The following is a 20078-nucleotide window of genomic DNA, read 5'->3' as shown; positions in this document are numbered from 1 at the left end:
GGCCGTGGCTCCTGATCCTGACGGCGGGTGTGGTTGGTCAGCCGTGGGCGACAAAGTCCGAGACGGTTTGAAATCAGTCTTATTAGAAAGCTATTCCGTAATAAGCGGAAGACGTCACGGTGCTACTAACTAAGCGGGATCAGGACACTACGTTGACGAAATTCAGTCTTGGCAAACCAAACCAAAAGGATTTATTTACCTGGCCCCGGTTCTTTAAAGTTCCAGCTCCATTGCACCCAGCGGACCCAAGTAGAAAGTAAGCCGGAAACCAAAGTGCCAGCCTTGTTGAGCATTGACCACGAGGACAGCTTGAAGCCTCAGGCGACTAGGCTGAATTGCAGGCACTTCCCTGTGCGGACATATAAGGAGGCCGGCCACAATGGCTCCCCCAAGTTCCTCCCCATGGGGCGCGGCGGAGGCGCCCAATAGCATGAATGGCACCCGCGCCCAGCTGCTGCACGCCGCCTTTGTGCTGTCACGAATATGGCCTCAGGATGGGGGTCCAGCGCGGACAGCGCGGCTGGCCGCGGGTATCTGGGGAGAAGGAAGGCATAACAAGTCTGCCGGGCGCACGCGACTGCTCTCTTGGCTGAGGAGCTCAAGAAGGGGCTCTCTCTCCTTCTGTCTCTCGTGCATCTATCTCTTCTTGTTTCTGTCTGCCGAGTAACAAGGCTGTATATTTCTGAACATCTATCCATCTACATCCATCTCACCGCCTCGAGATAACGTGCGAGACCTGCCGTCAAACCAAGCCCGGAGGCTCCCACTGGACAATCCGCCCAACGCTTGCCCGTCTTGACAAAAGTACGAACCGACTGACCGCCTCGACAAGGCTCCCACCGCACACTCACTCACTAACGAGCTAACTAACACCTTTCCATTTCTCAGTCAGCCAGCCAGATAGACAGGCAAAATGCCCTCCTCCTCAGCCGTCGTCGAGAGCACCGACCTCTCGTCCGCGACAGAGCCTGCGCCCGAGCTCGTAGCCGCCTCCAGCGAGCAGCAGCAGCACATCCGCTCCGATAGCGTCGGGTCCGCCGTCACGTACGACGACGAGGCGCTCGATGCCTGCCCGGCGATGATCCGTCGCGACATGGAGTTTTTCCAGGCGCGGCTGCGACGGGCGTCGTCGTCGTCTTCGTCTTCGTCGTTGTAGGGCTAGCAAAAGTAGCTAGCTGGGCGGGAGGGTCATTGTTGGATGTTGAAGTGTGTGAGCATGGAATCAGTATGACGGATGAGCTGGAGAGGAAGGGAGGGAGGCCTGGGACATGAATAATAACTGACTGACTAGCCGACTGCATTGATGGATGAGTTGGATGGAGGCGGATATACCCCCCGAGATTGTGTTATGGTGCCACGTTCGTTGGCTTTTATTTCGCTGTCCTTCCTCATGTGCATGATTTATTTCCTACGGTGTTGGAAAGTAGGCCTTTCATTTTTCCCTCATCTCATCGTTTGCTAAGGAGGGTCTGTCACGATACGACAAAGCGGGTCAATATTTCTTTCCTATCTCTGCCTTGTTTTCCTTGGTCCCCCTTCCGTTTTTTCCATGTTCCATCTTTCTGCCCTCACGTCTTTCCCATGCCTTCCCATTTACCAATCCACACACATGGAGACACGCACACGATGCGACGAGTAATGGATATGTTAATGCCTTGTGCGAAAGTATTAGTTGAGGTAGTTTGCCGTAACGTGGCAGCATAGTGTTACGAGTTAATGAGTTAATGAGAAGAAAAATACTTTGCAGATATTATGGTAGTGATAAAAGACAACCTCGTGAGTGGAAACGCCCTCTCGAGCTGCACATATTAGCTGCTTGGTTGTATGGAACGAGTAAAGGCCCAAGGTACAGCCCCGACATGACAGCATCCAGAGCCGCCGAAGAGAACATAAACGTCTGGCTTCGATTCAGTTAGTACATATTTCAGTTTGTTATTTTGTTTCGATTCAAGAGGAAAGACAATCGTTGAAGATCAAAGGATGGAAGTAATTGCGTCGTCCAAACCCTCGCAACTCCATTCAGCAGCGAACGACTCTGCACGAAAAAAAAAAGGAGAATCATTTCGACCCTCAAGTACACAAATGAACAGTAAATAATAAACAATATGTATCTGACCTATCTTCTAAATCATATGCCAGCCATAGTGACATACACCGGCTCTTAGAAGAGCGCAATACAAAAATGCACAATATCAACCCAACTAAATAACTACAACGTATAATTCTAGACGTAGATGCAGAGCGCCTTTTTAAATGCAGAAAATGCACCCCTTCCGACAATATCCTCTCTCCCTTGCTCGTTTTTTACTTCGTAAACTCATAGCAAGTGGCGTTTTGGCGCATAAAATGCTCCAACAAATACCTCCCCCTTATCCAGCAGGTCAGTGGACTATATCAAGCCATCCACTCAGATATTCTATCCAAATTCTAGTCATCCAAAAGAAGAAGCGGCCACCCTTGTTTATCCAAATTTGTTCTTACAGCGAACCATCACCCACATGGAGAGGTGATGTATGCAAACCCTCACTCACCACACATCCGGCCCGAAATGCCCCCCCTCGGGCACCGTCAAGTACGAGCACGCCTGCCAGTCGCAGCCCTGCTTGTAGACCTCGGTGCCCCACCACGAGAAGCCCTTCATCCAGCCAGGATAAAGGAAGCCAAAGAAGACAACCACGATGCCAAAGGCCAGGCCTGAGTCGAGGGCGGCGCTCAGCGTCATGGTGTACTTTGCCCACCAGGCCTGGGCGCGGTTCTTGATGAGGTAATTGAACATGTAGCAGACGACAGCCCAGACGGAAAAGTTGAGGCCCGTGGCGGGGGGGATCCAACCGAGGGACCCGAAGAGCACGGGCAGGTTGATCTTGCGGACGATGCTGTCGCGGCGGTGGCGCGCGTAGAGCCAGAGCGGGATGGGCAGAACGGCGCCAATAACAAACGCCCAGACGAGGCAGCGGTAGGTGGCGTTGGGCCCGAAGAACTCGCTTGGCCCGACGACACCCCACAGAATCGAGCCGTTGAAGTGCACACGCGCGATGGGGCACGTGAAGCCGTTGATGGCCTGCGGTGTGCAGATGCCCGGCACGTTCTTGAAAATCCAATTAAGAACAGCGATCTGCGTCAGCGACGACACCACCGTCGCCACCATCTGCACCGCGAACAGAATCCGCGGCGGAATCTTCATGTAGTGGCCGAGCTTCAGGTCGGCCGCGAACTTGATGCCCTGCGCCGACGAGATGTAGCCGTACGTTACGAACACCATGTTGGCCACGGGCCGCCCGGGGAACATGACGCCCGCCACTAGCTGGCAGATGAGGTAGATACTGCTGTGCTGATTCGTGACCGCCATGATGATGCCAATGGGGATGAAGAGGACGCTGCATATCCCCAAGGCAAGAAGGAGCCCGTACCACGGGAGGTGGATTGGATAACTAGAAACATGTCAGCCAGCCACTTTCACAATAGCTGTACTGCACGACTTACTATTCAACGACAAAAATCCCAATGGCAGTCATGGACACAAACGTGGCCAAATACCACAGCATGGGTGCATCCTTGTATCTCCTCATTAGGCGGTTGTGGACGTCTTCCCGGCTCATAAGATTATCCATGCTCAGCGAAGACCGCGCCGGGTTAAGCCGTGGGACTTGACTGGGAGGACCGGACTGCTCGTTGGTTACTCCCGACACTGGCCGATAGGCGGCTTTAGGCTCTTCGCCTGTCTCGTCGAGCGACCGTCTCCACTGGGTCCAAATATCTTTCCCGTGCCAGCAGATCGTGTGGGTTAGGAGTGCGGCTAGGCCGGCAAACTGGACGCCGTAGCTCAGCACGTAGGTTATTGGGAGGAAGACTCGGCTGTATTTGGAGTAGGCCTCGCGGTCAAACACGAAGTCCTTGGTCAGAACCTTGCTGACATCATATACGTTTCCTGCGTTGTCGAAGACGGCTGCCGACAGAATTGGCATGTACGACGAGTAGAGCCAGTTGGAGTAGTAGGCGATGGGGGCAATGACCCACATGACGACCACAAGACCGCCGACCACGTTCATGGCCGCCCAGAAAGGCGTGAGGAGCGGAGAGCCAATGTAGGCGATCTGGGCCCAGTCAAATGTCACGGGGAACAAGCCCAGCCCCGAGACAACGCCGAACAGATTGGCCACGACGACATTGTCGGGGGCGAACCATGTGACAACGTTGAAGTAGCTTAGAGCCGGCATCAGCAGGCCGGGGAGGAAGTAGAAGAGAAAGGCCGACAGCCAGACAGCGTAGAAGAACTTCCACCGACTGATGGTCCAGCCGTTGGCCGCCTTGTTCTCCTCCTTGTGGAGCGTCGTGAACATGGCGGCCGACATGAGCGTGCCCGGCCATATCATGCCGCTTGGCCGGACCAGAAAGCGGCGAGTGAGCCCGGCAAAGGTGTAGCCGAGGATCTGCGTCGAGAGGGTGAGCAGGAGCTGGTATACTATTCCGGCGTCCTGCTTGTAGAACTGCGTCTGCTCGACGATGACGTCGGTCGCAAAGGCAAACCCAAACGACACGTTGCTGCTGACATAGACGCAGCTGTGCTCCTTCTCGTTCCACCGGCCCTGGGCGAGCCACAGACGCACTCGGTCGATCCAGCCCCTCTGCTCCAAGGGCACAATGGGTGGGCGCTCTGTGCTCGCGCTGATCATGGACGCGTTTTCGCTGCGCCATCCGTCGACGTATTCATTCTCAGGGTCGTCGCCACGCTTAAGAAAATAGTCCCACATGAGACCGAGAGGGTGCACAAGCAATAGCGCAATAACGGGAGTGATGGCGACACTGGGGTATCTCAAGGAAAAAAACAAATTGGTAGATGATCCAAGTACTGAAAACAATATAGACAGAATCCACATCCGGGGCGTGTTGATGGAGAGGCTCGTGTTATCAGTCGGCGCAACCGAGGCCCTGACTTGAGCATAGGGGGAGTTGTCTGGAGGGTCCTCGACGTCCTCGGCATCCGAGTAGTCGGCCAGCGAGCCGTCTTGGCTGCCATCCTCGTCAACAAGCTTGGGGCTACTGACGAGGTCATTCAGTAGGGACGTTTCTGTCGTCCCAAAGCGGCCTTCGAGCCCTCCTATTGTGGTGGAGCCGCCCATTTCCTCAGACTGCTGGTGCGCCAGACGTCTGGACGGCGGCCGTCCCGAGGCCACGCTGCGCCGCCGTCTCAAGTTCGAGTGCCGGCGAACATGCTCCTCCGAGAACTCGCGCGTCTCCCCGTTGTCGTTGTAATTGTCGTTGTCATTGCCATCAGCGCTGCCATCGGAGAAGGTGGGCGCCGGGGAGATGGCGCCATACGAGGGACTGGTGAAGCCCGCGGCTGATCGGAGGGAAGGGAGATCTTTGGTCATGAGGTCGGATGCTGGCTCGCTGCGAGTATCAGTATCAGTGGAGCTCTCGTCAGCCGTCGCCTCTGTGGACTCGAGCCCGGGGCCATGAGGGTTCGGCGGCTGCGTATTTGTGTGGTTAGCGCTCTCGGGATGGGCGGCGTCGTCGCCGCGAAAGCGCAGGGTGGGTGATGTTGGCGCAAGGGAGTTCGTCGTGGTGGAGGCGGGCGCTAGAGATCGGAGGGGGAAGTCCTCGATGTTTGAAGGAGAAGGCGCAAGCGGCGTGTCCAACGAGGAGCTTCTGCTGTGGCTGGGAGGGGGTGTCATATGCCGGCCTGCCTATCTGGGAAGGATCAGGACGCAGATGACTCGCCCGGCCAGCGTTTTGTTTTAGTGACGGCAGGTGCCCCGCAGCCACTGATCTTAGCTCGACGATGTCGGGTTCCGATTCCCGACTTATCACACTCAGAAGGCGGGTAAGGTAGGTAAAGGAGCCCGGTGGAGCTGTATCGTGTTGCTGTTGCGTTTCGAGTTAGGAAACTCTTCAAGATAACCTAAGCAGTGAGGCTGAACTGAGTGCAGTGCATATGGGTTAGGGGACGGTTGTTGTCATCTCAGCCGTTGTCGTTGCGCAGCAGACCATTGATGATGCAACCGAGGTATGATGGAAGAGGGAACGAATCGAGAGGAGATGGAAGGGCGGCTGGCAGTGGCCCAGGCCCTAGATCGTGGGCACCGGGCATCGTGCATTCTAGCCGCCTGTGGGCTGATGCACTGGACTGGCCCTAGTACTGGGGGTGGGGTGGGGGGCTGACAGGGCTCAGTGGGAGGGCGCTAAACCGATCGCAGGGATGGGGCGACTAAGATTCGGCAAGTGCTAAAGATCCATACCCGGGGCGGGACGGGAGCTGGGATGGAATGAAATCTGGGATCGATGGTGGGATTTCACCAGAGCTGAAGGAGAAGAAGACATCATAATGATTGATTTGATTAGATTGATTAGATAGAGCGCTGAAAGAAGGGTCTTGTCTGACTGCCATGTTCCGTGCAACTTGCCAAGTCGCTGATGCAATCTGCCCTGCCTTACTTACTGGGGCCTTACGTTGGGACTCTGGCTATCGATTGGGGATCCGCGTTTTCATTACACCCGACGTGCGGGAGCAGCATTCTTAGGTAACATGAGGACGGGAATCTCGATGACTGTAAGAACGACCGGGCTTTCCACAAGGTTGTGAAGCTAAGTGAAATCTAGGCGGGAAGGGCTTGTGCTGCCCCATGTTGAGCGCTGGCCGTCCCGGAATCCAAACAAAACTCGCTCCTCTGCTCTTAAATAAGCCGTGACCAGGACCCTGTTCTCCTATGCATTGATGCACTGGATTAGGGAGACATTGTCACCCTTTAGAAGGATTTGCTAGAATCGCGTTAGCACTCCGGGTTCTCTTCAGCTGTCTTATACGTAGGCCGTCCGTACCCCCAGTTCCCGTCTTGTCTCGACCTCGTTTGTCTTGGATTTGAGCTTGACCTCAACCGCATTATCGATCTAGAAAATAAAAGTTAGATGGGGGCGGGGGTGACCAGGTTGGAATTGCGCTGTTGCTTGCCACCAGGTTCATGAACTCGTCAAATCCCTAGATAGTCTTGTTAGCGACAATAGGCCGGCAGCGCAGGGCAGCTCTCTGGTTTCCTTACGCGAATAGTGCCAACGATGCGGACTTCGAGCTGCTCGTACAGCCAGATCTGGACCGTCGAGTGCTGTTGCAGCAGACGGAAGAGGAAATTGATCGGGGGGAGCAGAACCCGGCGACCGCCACCGCCTCCTCGGCCAGTCATTATGTGCCGCTGGTAGTGGAAAGCCGGCGACTATGTGGGTGAAGTAGGAAGGCGGGCTGAATGCTGAATCGTTGGTGTCGCGTCGAGACGTGACGTGAATTTGCGCCTCGGAAAGAATGCGGGCTGCTCCATAGTGTAGAAGGCTGCAAGAGCGGTGCTGGCCCGTGCACCCCCTTCTGTCGCTGGGTTCTCAGTGAGCTAAAAGTGGGGTACGGATACAGCAACGGCGCACTGTACGTGCAGCACTGCTGAAGCTACAAGCCACAGTTTGTCAGCCACGAGCGGCGCTGTCTCTCTTGCGAGCCCCTCAGTGTGCGCGCATTGGTGGGGCGGTGCAAGGATGTTAGGCTGCCTGGACTTTTGCTTGCCAGACTTCTTTGCTTGACGCAGTGCGGTCGGTGACTGAGCTGCCACAGAAACCTTACGGTATTGACTTTGGGACGGAAACGCTGCTCGTTCTTTCCCTCCCGCGCCACATCTTCGCGCCGCCAACAGCCTGCCTGCGCTAGAAGCCAACCTACAGTGCCTGCCAGTGCCTCACTCTAACTTCCTGTGCGCTCGCTCCACTCTTCCTCGGCCGCCTTTTACTGTCACCCCTCTGCCCGAGCGACACCACCCAACCGTCGACAGAACTTGAGAGGAGGGGTTCGCCAATTTTGCAGCTGGCAGCGGCGGCCGCACAACACCACCCGCGCCTAAGTTCGCCAGATTCACCCGCGGCTCACTCCTGCGTCACTCCTAGGCGATTGCTCAAAACCCGCGATCATGGCGTCCAATGGGGTGCTCGGCGACTTCGCTGTCCCAAATATCCTGGCGGCCATGCTGACCATGCGTAGTGGGGACAACGCGAAGAAAAGGATCGCGATGGACTTTCTGGGCAAATTCCAGAAATCTGTGAGTGCCCCCCAACATGTTCCACCGCTTCACTCTCTCATACAATAGACTGACCAGCTGTGCAGAAAGATGCGTGGACCACGACGATTACCATCTTGCAGACGTCGACCGAGGGAGAGGCGCAGCTCTTTGCGGCGACGACGTTGAAGGGCAAGGTGCGTAGCCGATCATACCCATACCATTCCAACCACATCCCATCTCGAGACGAGGCACACACTGACTGACAACCGGAGGGCAGATCACATATGATCTTGCCACGCAGATAACCGAGAGCGACCTCCCCGCCCTGCGCAACCAGATCCTCGTCCTGCTCAAGAAGTACGCAGGAGGTCCCAAGGCGGTTCGGGTCCAGCTCTGCGTGTGCCTCGCCATCCTGGCCATTCAAATGCAGACGTGGAAGGACGTGCTGCCCACCGTTGTCTCGGCCCTCGGTAACGACGTGGCTAGCCATGCCTGCATCCTGGACTTCCTGCGAGTGCTTCCCGAAGAGGTCACGGAAGGCCGCAAGATTACCTTGTCTGTACGTGGATCGATATGTCGCGACTCGCCCTTACTTGCACCTGGATCATATTACGTTTCTGGTTAAGTCGGCCTTGGAGCAGTGTCTAATTCGGAAATGACAGGAAGAGGACCTCGCGCAGAGAACAACGGAGCTGCTGGCAGAAAACGCGCAGCAGGTTGTCCAGCTACTTATCGATTACGCCGTATCTTCTCGTAAGTAACATGTGCATATCATGAAACGTGAATACCCCCATAGCTAACCCATGACTTCCCAGCCTCCGCCGCCGTAAACCCACAGCTATTCGAGTGCATCACTTCCTGGCTGCGCGAGGTGCCCGTAGCCGTCGTCGTCAACTCACCGCTTCTGAACGCCGTTATCAACGGGTTGTCAAACGATAAGTCACTACAGACGGCTGCTGAATGTCTCGGCGTCATTTGTCGGGAGACTAAGGATGTCGACGACAATATCGCCACCATCCAGACCCTCCTCCCTCGAATACTGGAATTGAGACCGCGCATCCAGGCCCTGGCTGATGAAGAGGATATAGACGGCTTGAAGGCCATCACGAGGGTGTTCGCTGATGCTGGCGATTCGTGGGTTTTGATTATCGCCCGCGAGCCGCAGCACTTCCGTCCCCTTGTTGACGCGCTTCTCGAGTGCTGCGCTAGGGATAAGGACAGAGATGTCATCCACTACACGTTTCCGTTTTGGTACGAGCTGAAGCAGTATCTCACGCTCGAGCATTATATCGAGGCGAGATTGCAGCTGAATGACGTCTTCTCGAAACTGGTCGACATTCTGCTCAAGCACCTAGAGTATCCCTCCTCAGACGACCCCAACGAACTCGACCTGTTCGACGGAGACAGGGAGCAGGAGGAAAAATTCCGCGAGTTCCGCCATCTCATGGGGGATACTCTCAAGGACGCATGCCAGGTTATGGGCGTCTCCGAGTGCCTCACCAAGGTCCACAACGCGATCAAGCTGTGGAGGGAAACGTACGGCAGCCAAGCAACGCAAACAGCGGTACCGCACTGGCAGGTGCTCGAGGCCCCTCTCTTTGCCATGCGCGCTATGGGACGCATGGTAGACAAGAACGACAGCACAATCCTACCGCAGATTATGCCCTTGTTGGTTCAGATCCCAGTGAACAACGAGAAGCTCCGGTTTGCGGCCATAATGGTTTTCGGTCGCTACACGGAATGGACATCAGCGCACCCCGACTTCCTCCAGCCGCAGTTCCAGTATATCGTGGCGTCCTTCCAAACCGACTCGCAGGAAATTCTTCGTGCTGCCGCCCAGGGCTTCAAATACTTTTGTGTTGACTGCAAGGATCTTCTAGGGTCCCAGGTCATTCAGCTTCAGACCTTTTATGACCAGATACTCGACAAGCTTCCGGATCCTAGCAAGGAAGAGATGACAGAGGGAGTCGCAAGCGTCATTGGCGTTCAGAAGACCGAAGATATGTTCAAGCTGCTCAAGCTTTACTGCGACCCTCTGGTGCAGCGTCTAATGGACAGGGCCAATACCGCTACCGACGATGCCGCAAAGGTGGCCCTCGCTGGTATGCCATTGCCTCTATTTTCTAGTTAATTCATCAAGGCTAATATCTGGTACAGATCAAATCAACCTCCTGACGCACTTCATCCAGCAAGTGGTGCCGTATTTGCCTGCCGGCGCGGAGAACCCTGCCGTCAAATACTGGGAGGAAGTTTTCCCGGTGCTCTCGACCATCCTGGAGAACTTTATCGGTTTCATCCCAATTTGCGAAAGAGTCTGCCGGGTCTGGCGCTTCATGGTCATCTCATACAGAACCGCCATGACCCCCCTACTTGCACCCCTTGCCAACAAACTGGCGATAGGCTTCGCTGCATCGAAGCAGGGTTGCTTCCTCTGGGTCACTAGCGCCATTCTTCGCGAATTCTCGGAAGACCGTGAACACGTGAACGATAGCATAGCCGAGCACATCTACATGTTCTTTGAGGCACAGGCAACAAATGTACTCCGAGTCATGAGCGACTTGCCCCCGATCGATCTCCCGGACGTCATCGAGGACTTTTACCGGCTCCTCATTGACGCCCTCCTCTATTACCCCCACAAACTGATACCATCTCCTCTCTTTACTCCCATCTTCCAGGCTGCCATATCCGCCCTGTCACTGGAGAAGCAAGAGCCTGTATCGGCTGCTCTCCACTATCTCCGTGATCTTCTGACCTACGGTGGCCAGAACCCCGCTGGCTCTGCCGACCAGATTGGCGCCACCCACGACCAGCTGCGACAAATTGTTCGGGCGCTCTTGCTCTCGCAGGGCGAGTCACTGGTCAAACAAACAATGGCCGGCATGATGATTACCTTCCCCCGCGACTGCTTCCCCGATGGAAGTGGAGTGCTGCTGGGTATGTTTGAAATACTTCCCGCCGAGACCACTGAGTGGCTGGGCCGAACCATGCAAATGCTCCCAGCAGGCACTGTCACCCCTGCCGAGGCCAACCGCCTGCTTGCCAAGATCAGGGAAAAGGTCCAGTCCTCGGACTTTTCGAACCTGAGACAGGTGCGCGTGCTTCTCCAGGACTTTACCAACACGTACCGGCGACGCTACATAGCTCCCAGAGACGGGCTTGGCCAGCTTGAGGCAGCCCGCTTTCACTTTTCGGGTTAGAGAGCCCTTAGATGTCCCAATTGCGGGTTTGCTTCTTGACAGCAGATAACTCGAAAAATGGGTTGCTGGGCAGTTCTGGATGGCTTGGGCTGGAAATGGCCACTAGGCGGCAAGACTACCCCTGCCCAATTATAAACTTCTATTTGTGCATGTGGAGGCAGATGTTGGGATGGGGTGGACGTTGCCATTAGTGGGATGGGGTGGACGTTGCCATTAGGGATGGATGGCTGATGGGCTGGGATGGATGGAGGAACGCATCTAGACATGAAACGAGATGAAGCCCCGGCGTGGAGCACATTGCTGGAAAAGGGCCAATTAGTGTAGATAAGGCGGGCGGTATGCCACAAAGCTGGTTTAGATTTTCTAGCGAGGTGGCGAAGGAGAACTGGCCCTTCGAGTGTTGGAACGGGAGGCAGGTACATTTGGCAGCGAGTCGGAAAGGGACGTCCAAAATAATTACCTACTATAAAGACTTAGATCGAGATATCTCATATCTACCCGTCGAGGTGGCACTGCTGAGGTGGTTGTCGCTTCTCGCGCTCTCGGATGAATGGTCACACCAACGCTTCCCGCCGCAAAACTGGGGCGGAATTCTCTTGCTGCACGCCAGATAAGCGTGAATATCGAGCACTTGCTATTCGTAGGTAGCGCAGGGTCCTTTTGTTCCGGCCCGTTTGCGATCTGGTAGTCAAAATCACCGTGACCAAGTACTTTGTCTAGCCATGCCAGAAGTGTTACCTATCTACTCACGAAGTCTGTGTCAGGTTCGATCAAGGCGAAGAAAAATAAATAAAAAACAATTTGACATAACGTGACAGCCGTGGCCGTGATTCTAAAATGAGCAACAACGCCAGCCCCCAAAAAAATTCTTAAACGAAAAAGAGGTAGTACGTAGCTCTGGTAGCTAGCTAATTACATTCCCAAACGCATTTATCCAATGATAAAGACAAAGAAGAAACCCAACAAAAATATAAAGAGATGAACATGAAGAAACCCAGCCAAGGCGTCTAGACGCACGTTACATGCAGCAATACATTACATACACCCACCCGCCAATAGAGCTACTATCTCTCGGTTATGCCAGCGCCTTGGCCTTTGTCCTTGCTGGTGCTACTGGGGCATCCCAGATAAGCAGAATGACCGAGTCGACGTCGGACCTCTCCTCGTCGCTGTGGCGGATATCGCTGGCGAGGCGGTCGTCAATCTCTGAGCCGGAGTTATCGTCGCCCTTGCGGTTGACGTATGCCTGCCAGACGTCCCCGTTGTCGCGCGTGCGCGAGTCGAGCAGCCGCCACGTCTTCTTGGTGCGGCCGGGCGACGTTAGCGTCTTGGCGTCGCGAGGCGGCGTCGCCAGGTCCAACGCCGCCGCCTCTTCAATCACTAGCCGGTCGTCCAGCCGCGGCGCGTCTGCGGCGGCCTTCTTCCTGGATTCCTCGGCAGCCGCGGCGGCCGCGGGGTCTGCCGCCGCTGACGGGTACACGGGCACGGCTTCGACGCCCTCCGGGTAGTGCGTTAGGGTGTAGCCGTTGACGAGCACCCAGCCGTCGGCGAACAGGAAGCGCTGCAGGAAGCAGGCCTCGCCGCAGGCCGACGTGACGCGGTGGCCCTTGCCGGCCTCGAAGCGGTGCCAGTTGCGATAGTGGTGGAGTGTCAGGGGGCGCATGCCGCTGCCGTAGCCGCCGACGTCGGCCGTCGGCGGCGGTGGCGCTACGGGGTTGTACAGGCTGGGCAGCACGTGCATGCTGGCGCCGATGTGCTTGGCGATGCAGTCGTGCAGCAGCACGTCAAAGACCTGGCTGCTGCCGGCGCCGCCGGTGCTCGCCGGCTCCTGCAGACACTCGGCACCGACCTTGTCCAGCAGGGGCGCCGTGGTGAAGACGGCGCCGCCGCCGTACGTTAGTGCTGTCCCGTTGTACACTACCCAGTCTGATTGCTCGCTCGGCAAGCCAATGTAGTACTCCTTATCGGGGCTGAAGGGCGCCAGCTTCTCGAGCAGTCGCGCCATGCTGGGGAAGAAGACGTCCTCCTCGATGATACCGAAGTACTTTCGCGCCTTCGCGTCGGCCACATCCTTGGCGTCCTCGTTTTCGTCGGCTTTGGCATCGCTGCCGCGAACCTGCTGGCGCTGCAGGTCGCGCAGACCGCGGAAGCGGCCGCGCAGCAGCCGCGTGACGACTTGCTGGTAGGCCGTCTCATCTGGGCGGTCGGCGGCCGAGGCGACGGCGGCGTCGATTCCGAGGCGCTGCAGCTCGTCGCGGATGGTCGACACTTGTTTGGCGGACGGGGCCATCTGCAGCACCACCACCAGGCCGGCGCCGTTGGACTTGCCGCGCCCGTCCGTCAGCCAGCGGGCCCAGTCGTGCATCAGCGCCTGGTCTCCGTACATGAGGCGGTCGTAGTTCGAGGCTACGCCAAACAGCAGCGCCGACACGTCTACCGCTTCTGCTCCTTGGCCTCCTGGAGTCGACAGCGTCAGCACGGCTTTGTCGACGCCACGTCGCGGCGTGTCGGGGCTCTTGGTGCGCACCCGCTCGAAGTCGACGTTGGGGTTGAAGAGTGGCACGCCGGCTTCGGTTAGGGAAGGGGGGGGTAGCGTCTTTACGTTTGAAGACGATGACGACGGTGGCACCATCGATTTTGCCTGCACGCGCCGGGCGAACAAGGGCACCTCGCTAGTCAGATCGTACGTCCGGGCTAGTGAGAGCAGATAGGCGAGCTCCTCCCGGCCGTGCTCGGGGCGCGCTCCAGCTTTGGTTCCGGAGGTGGCGGTACCGCTGCCGGTAGCATCACCGTCAGCAGCACCGCCGGTTCCGCCTCTGTGCTTTGCGATGTTGCTCTTGTCGAACCAGTACTCGTCGCGCCACTCACCCGTTGTCTTGCCCTCAGTGTATTCATAGATGGGGTCGTCGTGGGGCGGAAGCGACGAGGGGTGGGACGCGAAGAGGCTGCGCAAAGCCGTGAAGACGAAGACGACGACGGCGACAAGGCCGAGGATGCGCAGGGGCCGGGACCGGCGGCCGCCATACGAGAGTGCCGGCAACGACGACAGCAGCGGCGTTACGCCCGCCACGGCCCGCGACACGGCGAGCGGCAGCGGCCGGCGGTGAACCTTCATTCCTTCCCTGGCGGTGTCTCGACAAGAAAAGCAGAAAAAGTCAAGGAATTGTTACAAGACTGGAAAGGAGTACAGGGTGAAGATATGCAAGCTCGGCAGAAAAGCAACGCAGCTAATGCACCTAAGGCAGACAGGGAATTATGGCACAGGCGCCGGCGATCAAGGGAGGGTCAAGGGGGTGTGGTGGTGATGGTGATGGGATATATAGATTAAAGTTGGCCACGAAAAAATAGCCGATACCCGGCGGGTGGTGGTGGTGATATTCCGCAAGGTATGTATCCGTACGACCGTCGCTAACAGAGGGGGAAGAACGAGCAAAAAAGGGAAACGAGCGACTCGACGCCGAAGAGGGCGATGCAACGCTGTTTGAGGTGGCTAGAGAGCTGTTATGCTTGTAAAAGAACTTGATGGGCTAAATAGTAGCACACGCACGCACACTCATAAGTAAAAGGAGTGTTTGCCGGGATCTCGCCTCGGCCAAGCAATGCAAGCAAGAGAGAAGAAATAGGACCAATCAGAATAAGGCCAGTAGTTCCAGAAGTTCGGACCGTCGCTGAACGATTGCGAAAAATGGGGTTAAAGATACGTGGATGTTGGACTTGAGAAAAATACACTAGACTTGAAGGCGAACTACAGTGAAGCAGCGAAAGACTGCGACGTCGTAAGCGGGCCATCACATGATTTGGCAATTTAAAGGTGCAGGTGCAACCAAGCAACAGGCTTGGCAGAGACGGAACACTGTCCGTAAGCCTGGAATTAAAGGCGGACAAATTCACCGCCGCTCAGAAAAATATGTACAAAAAAGGGAGAACAGGAGCAGATGGAGCAGATTTTCAAAAATTTCAAAAATTTCAAAAATTTACTTTATTGTTTGGTAGTAAACTGCGGTAGTGTCAACTGATAGCCTCCTGGTCCAACTCTCTGGACATTTGCGACAGCAACGCGTTGACGCGTCGGATAAGGCAACCAGGCTGAAGCGAAGGATTTCAGCCCCGCATGGACTTCGAAAAGGAAAAATGGCTTGCCCTCATTATTAGTAGTACGTCTCCAAATAATACGTCCGCCGGCTTGAAACATTAACAACCGACTTCCGTTGCAATACTATTCCACAGTTTGCACATAAAAGGCTCCCTGCGCCCTGTCCTCTCCAGCAAAGATAGCCCTAAAACACGCCCTTCTGTCGCAAACTCCTATGACCGCAAATCTGCCCCGACTGGCCGCCAAAAACAAAAATCGCCATGCATCAATACATGCCCACAGCCTAGTACTAACATGCTTCAAAGATGCGCTATGGTAGCTCTGGCCCAGTCCCTAAAAGAGCTAGCCACTTGCCGTTATAATTCCAGATAGGGAGAATAGGTCTTTAAAATTGCGCCCCGTGCGTGTCACGAATGTACCGATATAGTATGCACCGACGGGTCCGGGCATATATACACTTGCTTTTCTCGGACAGACGAGCTTGGGATCGTGTATGACTCAGGCATGTTGGCCACGACTGTGGCCTTGGCGGCCTGGTACTTGGCGAAGCACTCACTGAGAACGTCGTCGACCGTCTGGTTCGCTTCGACGATACCCGTGTCCAGCAATTCCTGTCCAAGTGGGCGTGCTGTTAGCCGGCTGTACGAACCAAAGAGGGGAAAAATGACACGCACCTTGAGAAAGTCCTCAACCTTGCTGAACTCGACCTTGTCTAGACGGTAGCGGTCGGGGAGGCCGCTGTTGTGCATCAGGGCCAGCAGGCCGGCGTCGACCGTGTTCACTGCAGCCAGGACGGTGATGGGCGTGCCATTACGCAGGTCCAGGGAGCCCATAGCCGTTAGGATGGCGCCGATGACAATCTGGAGAATCATCAAGAACCACCGCACCACGCTAAGGCAGTGGTGCGAGATGAAGTACTTTGAGCGCTGCGTTATCACGTCGCGGTAGAGCCCCTCGGGCATACCCTTGGGCGGCCAGTACCAGCAGCCGGGGTGCACCACGTTGTGCGTCTCGCCCTCCTTGATCGCCCCGAGGCCGTGGGCGACGCGGGCCCACTCGGCCGGTGACAGAAAGCGGTGGGGAGTCTGAGAGCTGACGTACGACCTGGGCCGCTGTCTGCCCGGTGTTTGCGATGGCGGTGGCGGCGGCCTGGACCCGACGGGAGTGGTGTTGGCGGGACGGGTGGGCACCGGGATGCTCGAAGGCCTTTCAGACTTGTAGAAACTGTCCAGCGACTCCGAGTTGTCGGCTTTGAAAGGTGGTAAGCTTAGGTGGCCGGGGTCTCGATTTACATTTGCCATTCTAACGAATGAATGGATCGAGAGGAAGAGCGTCAGGGCGAGCTAATGCAGGGCGCTAGTTGAGGTGCTGGAGGGCCAGAGACAGGTAATACACGCCCTCGAGTACAAACTGGATGGGATTCGTCCTAGGTAGTGCTGTGCAACAAAGGTGAAGGAGGAAAAGAGGAGCAGCCTCGGAGCCTGAAACCTCGTTTCTGCCTCGTCACCGCTAGAACCTCGCCGCTGAGGAAAGAGCATTCTCCAGGTCAGGGAAATCCTTGAGGAGTACTTTCTCGTTTGAGCTGGAGACGCTGGCTGGCTGGGCGCGCCTTCCATCTTCGTAACTTGACTGTTGGCGCAAGAGGTCGCTTACCCTGCGGGACCGAGGCTGGCGTGGAAGTCCGCCAGCTCCCATGTCAGATGGAAAATTGATGACTCTCTACTGCTAGGTACTGGTTAAATCATGTTGTCCGCCAATTCGTTCGGTATCGCGTTTAGGTAAGGGAACAGGATGCAGATAAGGTAAGGTGAGGTAGTTCGTGTAAAATGGGTATGGGTAGTAGCCCTGCCCCACCCCAGTGGTGAACATGGGTACTGTACGGGACAGTGACACTTGACAAGCTTTAGCTCACCGCCCAAATACCTGCAGCCAGAGGAGTGGCAGAATTCCAAAAGTTTTGGGAGCTTTGCGCATTCATCGACAACAGCTGCGGGTCGGCGAACAGTTAAGATACGGCCTACTGCCGCATGCCTAGATGCGTGCATTAACTTTTTTTACCACTTCCGCGCGCTCCGTTCGCAGATCCATTTCGTTAACCAGGACGAGAATACCGACCACCCTACCGAGCCTTGGATTCGTGTCGACCTACACCGCCACCATGTCGACCCAGACAGCGGGTGCCGACAGCACCGCAGTCGCCAGCATCGCGTCGCGGCCCGCCCACCAGCAGCTCGTCGTCCACGAAGGCATCCGCTACACCACGATCAAGGAGGGCCTCGCCTACATTCTGGTGCCCGAAAACTCACGGGCAGACAAGAAAAAAGCCGCGGACAAGAAACCCCCCGCAGATGGTCAGGCCGCGCAACAGGTCTTCTACAACCCCATCCAGCAGTTCAACCGCGACTTGACCGTCCTCACCATCAAGGCCTTTGGCCGCGAGCGAGTCGAGCTCAAGGAGGCTGCCAACCGAGCCAGGTTTGAGAAATTTTCCGACAAGAAGCGGAAGCGGAAGGCAGGCAAAAATGAAGAGCAATCGGAAGAGGGCGATCGACCAGCAAAATCTCCAAAGCGTTCGGCCGATGCGACAGCCGGTTCGGCTGGCGTTGAGCAAGGCGAGGGAATACCGCGAGCAGAGCCCGACCGCCCCGACATCGCTGCGCCAGTACCAGAGGCCAGTGCAGCAGGAGGGGCAAGAGAGGCAGCAGTCACAGGTGACTCGGCTATGGAAGACATAGGGACTGCAGAAGCTGCGGCTACGAATGGTTCCGGAGAGGCTCCCCTGGCCCCCTCAGCTCCCTGCGACGTCACAGAGGCTAAGAAAGAGGAAAAGAAGGCCGTCCCTTTCACTATCCTCGACGCCCTCTCGGCTAGCGGTCTTCGCGCTCTACGTTATGCACACGAAATACCCTTTGTCACATCCGTCACGTCGAATGATCTCCTCCAGTCGGCTGTCAAGTCCATCAAACTCAATGTGCAGCACAACAAGCTCGAGGACAAGATCGTTGTGTCGCACGACGACGCCCTGGCACACATGTACACCCTGATTGCAAAAGAGTGTCGTCGAGACAAGTCTGCCAGGAGCGAGAAATACGACGTGGTCGACCTCGACCCGTACGGAAGTGCGGCCCCTTTCCTCGACGCTGCTGTCCAGGCGGTCCGCGACGACGGCGGCCTGCTATGCGTCACGTGCACTGACTCGGGCGTCTGGGCCTCTAACGGATACCCGGAGAAGTGCTTCGCCCTGTACGGGGGCACGTCGTCGAATTCTTTCTACTCGCACGAGCTCGGTCTGCGGGTCGTCCTCCACGCGATCGAGGCGTCTGCTGCCAAATATGGCCTGGCCATAGAGCCATTGCTGTCGCTCTCGATTGACTTCTATCTTCGACTCTTCGTCCGCATCAAGAAGTCGCCCGCCGCCGTCAAGTTCCAGGCGGCCAAGAACATGCTTGTCCATCTGTGCGACCATGGCTGCGGCGCCTTTACGACGCAGCCTCTGCTGGTGAACAAGGAGGCCCCAAACAAGAACGGCAGCGGAACCTTTTACAAACACACCTACGCGAAAACAACCGGCAGCCAGTCTTGCGACCATTGCGGATCCACTACGCACGTCGCCGGACCCGTGTATGGAGGCTACATCCAGTCACCGCCGTTCATCAAGCGCGTCCTGGCCGAGCTGCGAGCATCGTCCACCGACGTCTACGGCACGACGGAGAGGATGCGGGGCATGCTGCAGACGGCTCTCGAAGAGGTGTTGCCGGCGATCAGTGAGACGCAGGAAGCCGACGGCGAGAGCAAGCCAGCACCTTCCCAAGAGGCGGAGATGGCAGCCATAGACCCGTACCCGTTTTACTTCCATCCTTCCAGGGTAGCGGGCATCTTACATTGCGCCTCTCCGCCCGAGAGGAAGCTGAAAGGCGCGCTGCGGAGTTTGGGCTACCGCGTCACTCGTAGCCATTGCAAGCCGGGTAGCATCAAGACGGATGCTCCCTGGTCGGCCATCTGGCACGTCATGAGAGAGTGGGTGCGTCAAGAGGCGCCCGTCACAGAGGCAAACATCAAGCCGGGCTGCGCGGGCTACCGACTGTTGGGTCTCGATAAGCCGGGGAGGACTGAGGCGGGCGACCAAGGACCAAAGGTGGTGTTTGACGAGAGTCTCGGCCGCGATACCGCCACGACCAAGCTGGTCAGGTACCAACAAAACCCGCGAGAACACTGGGGTCCCTTGGGTAAGGCCAAGGGAAAGTGATGGCCGCCTCGGGAGTCGAAGTACCATAATGCACTGCTTTATCTGTGGTGTACGCCGATTTGAGCATGCAGGCTTGGAAAATAAAGCCTTCTCGTAGGCAAATGCTTATCCATTACCTATATTCTATGCCCCTAAGACTTAGGGGTTTTTTTAAGGCGTTAACTTAGGTAGAGGCTTTCTTGTGGTATTGGGAAGAGATAGCGAGAAGAAAATAGACGTCGAAGATAAGGAGCTAGTATCTTTATTATTCTATTCTTGGTATCTGTTGTATAATAAAGCTGGATTTTAGTTACATCTAGTTGCGAGAGCTAGAGAACCCCCTTCTTGAAAATCCTAGACTCTTCTTATATATTATTTAACTACCTTACTTAGGGAAAGACTTCCACAATTAAATTGGGAAGCACTCTCGATATAATTTATAAATAAGTTTACTTGGGCGTTAAGGAATTTTATAATAGTATCTGTTTGCCTGGCGCGACGATGGCGATGCGCCACTCGATGGGCGCGCC

General features: G+C 56.2%; 7 protein-coding genes across 7 annotated transcripts; 3 read left to right on the top strand and 4 right to left on the bottom strand.

Annotated features, from left to right (window-relative positions):
- Positions 1-379: 379 nt before the first annotated feature.
- On the top strand, positions 380-1156 carry B0T26DRAFT_757745 (uncharacterized protein; the record flags this gene model as incomplete). The annotated part of the gene is made up of 2 exons (XM_060446295.1): positions 380-530; positions 930-1156. The coding sequence occupies 2 exons, from the start codon at positions 380-382 to the stop codon at positions 1154-1156; spliced, it is 378 nt and encodes a 125-aa protein (XP_060289420.1).
- A 938-nt stretch (positions 1157-2094) lies between these two features.
- On the bottom strand, positions 2095-5218 carry B0T26DRAFT_734505 (OPT oligopeptide transporter protein-domain-containing protein). The gene is made up of 2 exons (XM_060443202.1): positions 3484-5218; positions 2095-3431 (listed from the first exon to the last, which is right to left on the bottom strand). Exons 1-2 carry the CDS (start codon positions 5118-5120, stop codon positions 2528-2530), a joined length of 2541 nt encoding a protein of 846 aa, XP_060289419.1. The 5' UTR covers positions 5121-5218; the 3' UTR covers positions 2095-2527.
- A 1102-nt stretch (positions 5219-6320) lies between these two features.
- On the bottom strand, positions 6321-7301 carry B0T26DRAFT_734500 (uncharacterized protein). Its single transcript, XM_060443201.1, has 4 exons — positions 7038-7301; positions 6950-6976; positions 6820-6888; positions 6321-6759 (listed from the first exon to the last, which is right to left on the bottom strand). Exons 1-4 carry the CDS (start codon positions 7176-7178, stop codon positions 6706-6708), a joined length of 291 nt encoding a protein of 96 aa, XP_060289418.1. The 5' UTR covers positions 7179-7301; the 3' UTR covers positions 6321-6705.
- Positions 7302-7943: 642 nt separating this feature from the next.
- On the top strand, positions 7944-11230 carry B0T26DRAFT_757742 (armadillo-type protein; the record flags this gene model as incomplete). The annotated part of the gene is made up of 6 exons (XM_060446294.1): positions 7944-8072; positions 8138-8227; positions 8311-8592; positions 8696-8786; positions 8849-10135; positions 10191-11230. The coding sequence occupies 6 exons, from the start codon at positions 7944-7946 to the stop codon at positions 11228-11230; spliced, it is 2919 nt and encodes a 972-aa protein (XP_060289417.1).
- A 1075-nt stretch (positions 11231-12305) lies between these two features.
- Positions 12306-13862, bottom strand: B0T26DRAFT_659997 (uncharacterized protein; the record flags this gene model as incomplete). The annotated part of the gene is made up of 3 exons (XM_060438991.1): positions 12306-12647; positions 12717-13274; positions 13347-13862. 3 exons carry the CDS (start codon positions 13860-13862, stop codon positions 12306-12308), a joined length of 1416 nt encoding a protein of 471 aa, XP_060289416.1.
- A 1868-nt stretch (positions 13863-15730) lies between these two features.
- Positions 15731-16624, bottom strand: B0T26DRAFT_757740 (uncharacterized protein; the record flags this gene model as incomplete). The annotated part of the gene is made up of 2 exons (XM_060446293.1): positions 15731-15934; positions 15998-16624. The coding sequence occupies 2 exons, from the start codon at positions 16622-16624 to the stop codon at positions 15731-15733; spliced, it is 831 nt and encodes a 276-aa protein (XP_060289415.1).
- A 638-nt stretch (positions 16625-17262) lies between these two features.
- Positions 17263-19954, top strand: B0T26DRAFT_734493 (S-adenosyl-L-methionine-dependent methyltransferase). Its single transcript, XM_060443200.1, has one exon. It carries the CDS (start codon positions 17359-17361, stop codon positions 19567-19569), a length of 2211 nt encoding a protein of 736 aa, XP_060289414.1. The 5' UTR covers positions 17263-17358; the 3' UTR covers positions 19570-19954.
- Positions 19955-20078: the final 124 nt, after the last annotated feature.

This window comes from Lasiosphaeria miniovina (assembly GCF_030549165.1).
Source record: "Lasiosphaeria miniovina strain SMH2392-1A chromosome Unknown B0T26scaffold_9, whole genome shotgun sequence".
Lineage (NCBI taxonomy): Eukaryota > Fungi > Ascomycota > Sordariomycetes > Sordariales > Lasiosphaeriaceae > Lasiosphaeria > Lasiosphaeria miniovina.
Note: the sequence above shows the minus strand (reverse complement) of the source record. Positions and strands in the feature narration are given on the sequence as shown.

What these genes read in the sequence shown, in the direction of transcription:
- B0T26DRAFT_734505 (XM_060443202.1), bottom strand. Translation starts at nt 5,120, where the DNA reads ATGGGCGGCTCCACCACAATAGGAGGGCTCGAAGGCCGCTTTGGGACG. An exon ending in GGGATTTTTGTCGTTGAATA is followed by an intron (nt 3,432 to 3,483) that starts GTAAGTCGTGCA and finishes ACATGTTTCTAG; the next exon opens with TTATCCAATCCACCTCCCGT.
- B0T26DRAFT_734500 (XM_060443201.1), bottom strand. Translation starts at nt 7,178, where the DNA reads ATGACTGGCCGAGGAGGCGGTGGCGGTCGCCGGGTTCTGCTCCCCCCG. An exon ending in GCATCGTTGGCACTATTCGC is followed by an intron (nt 6,977 to 7,037) that starts GTAAGGAAACCA and finishes AAGACTATCTAG; the next exon opens with GGATTTGACGAGTTCATGAA. An exon ending in AGACAAGACGGGAACTGGGG is followed by an intron (nt 6,760 to 6,819) that starts GTACGGACGGCC and finishes ACGCGATTCTAG; the next exon opens with CAAATCCTTCTAAAGGGTGA.
- B0T26DRAFT_734493 (XM_060443200.1), top strand. Translation starts at nt 17,359, where the DNA reads ATGCGTGCATTAACTTTTTTTACCACTTCCGCGCGCTCCGTTCGCAGA.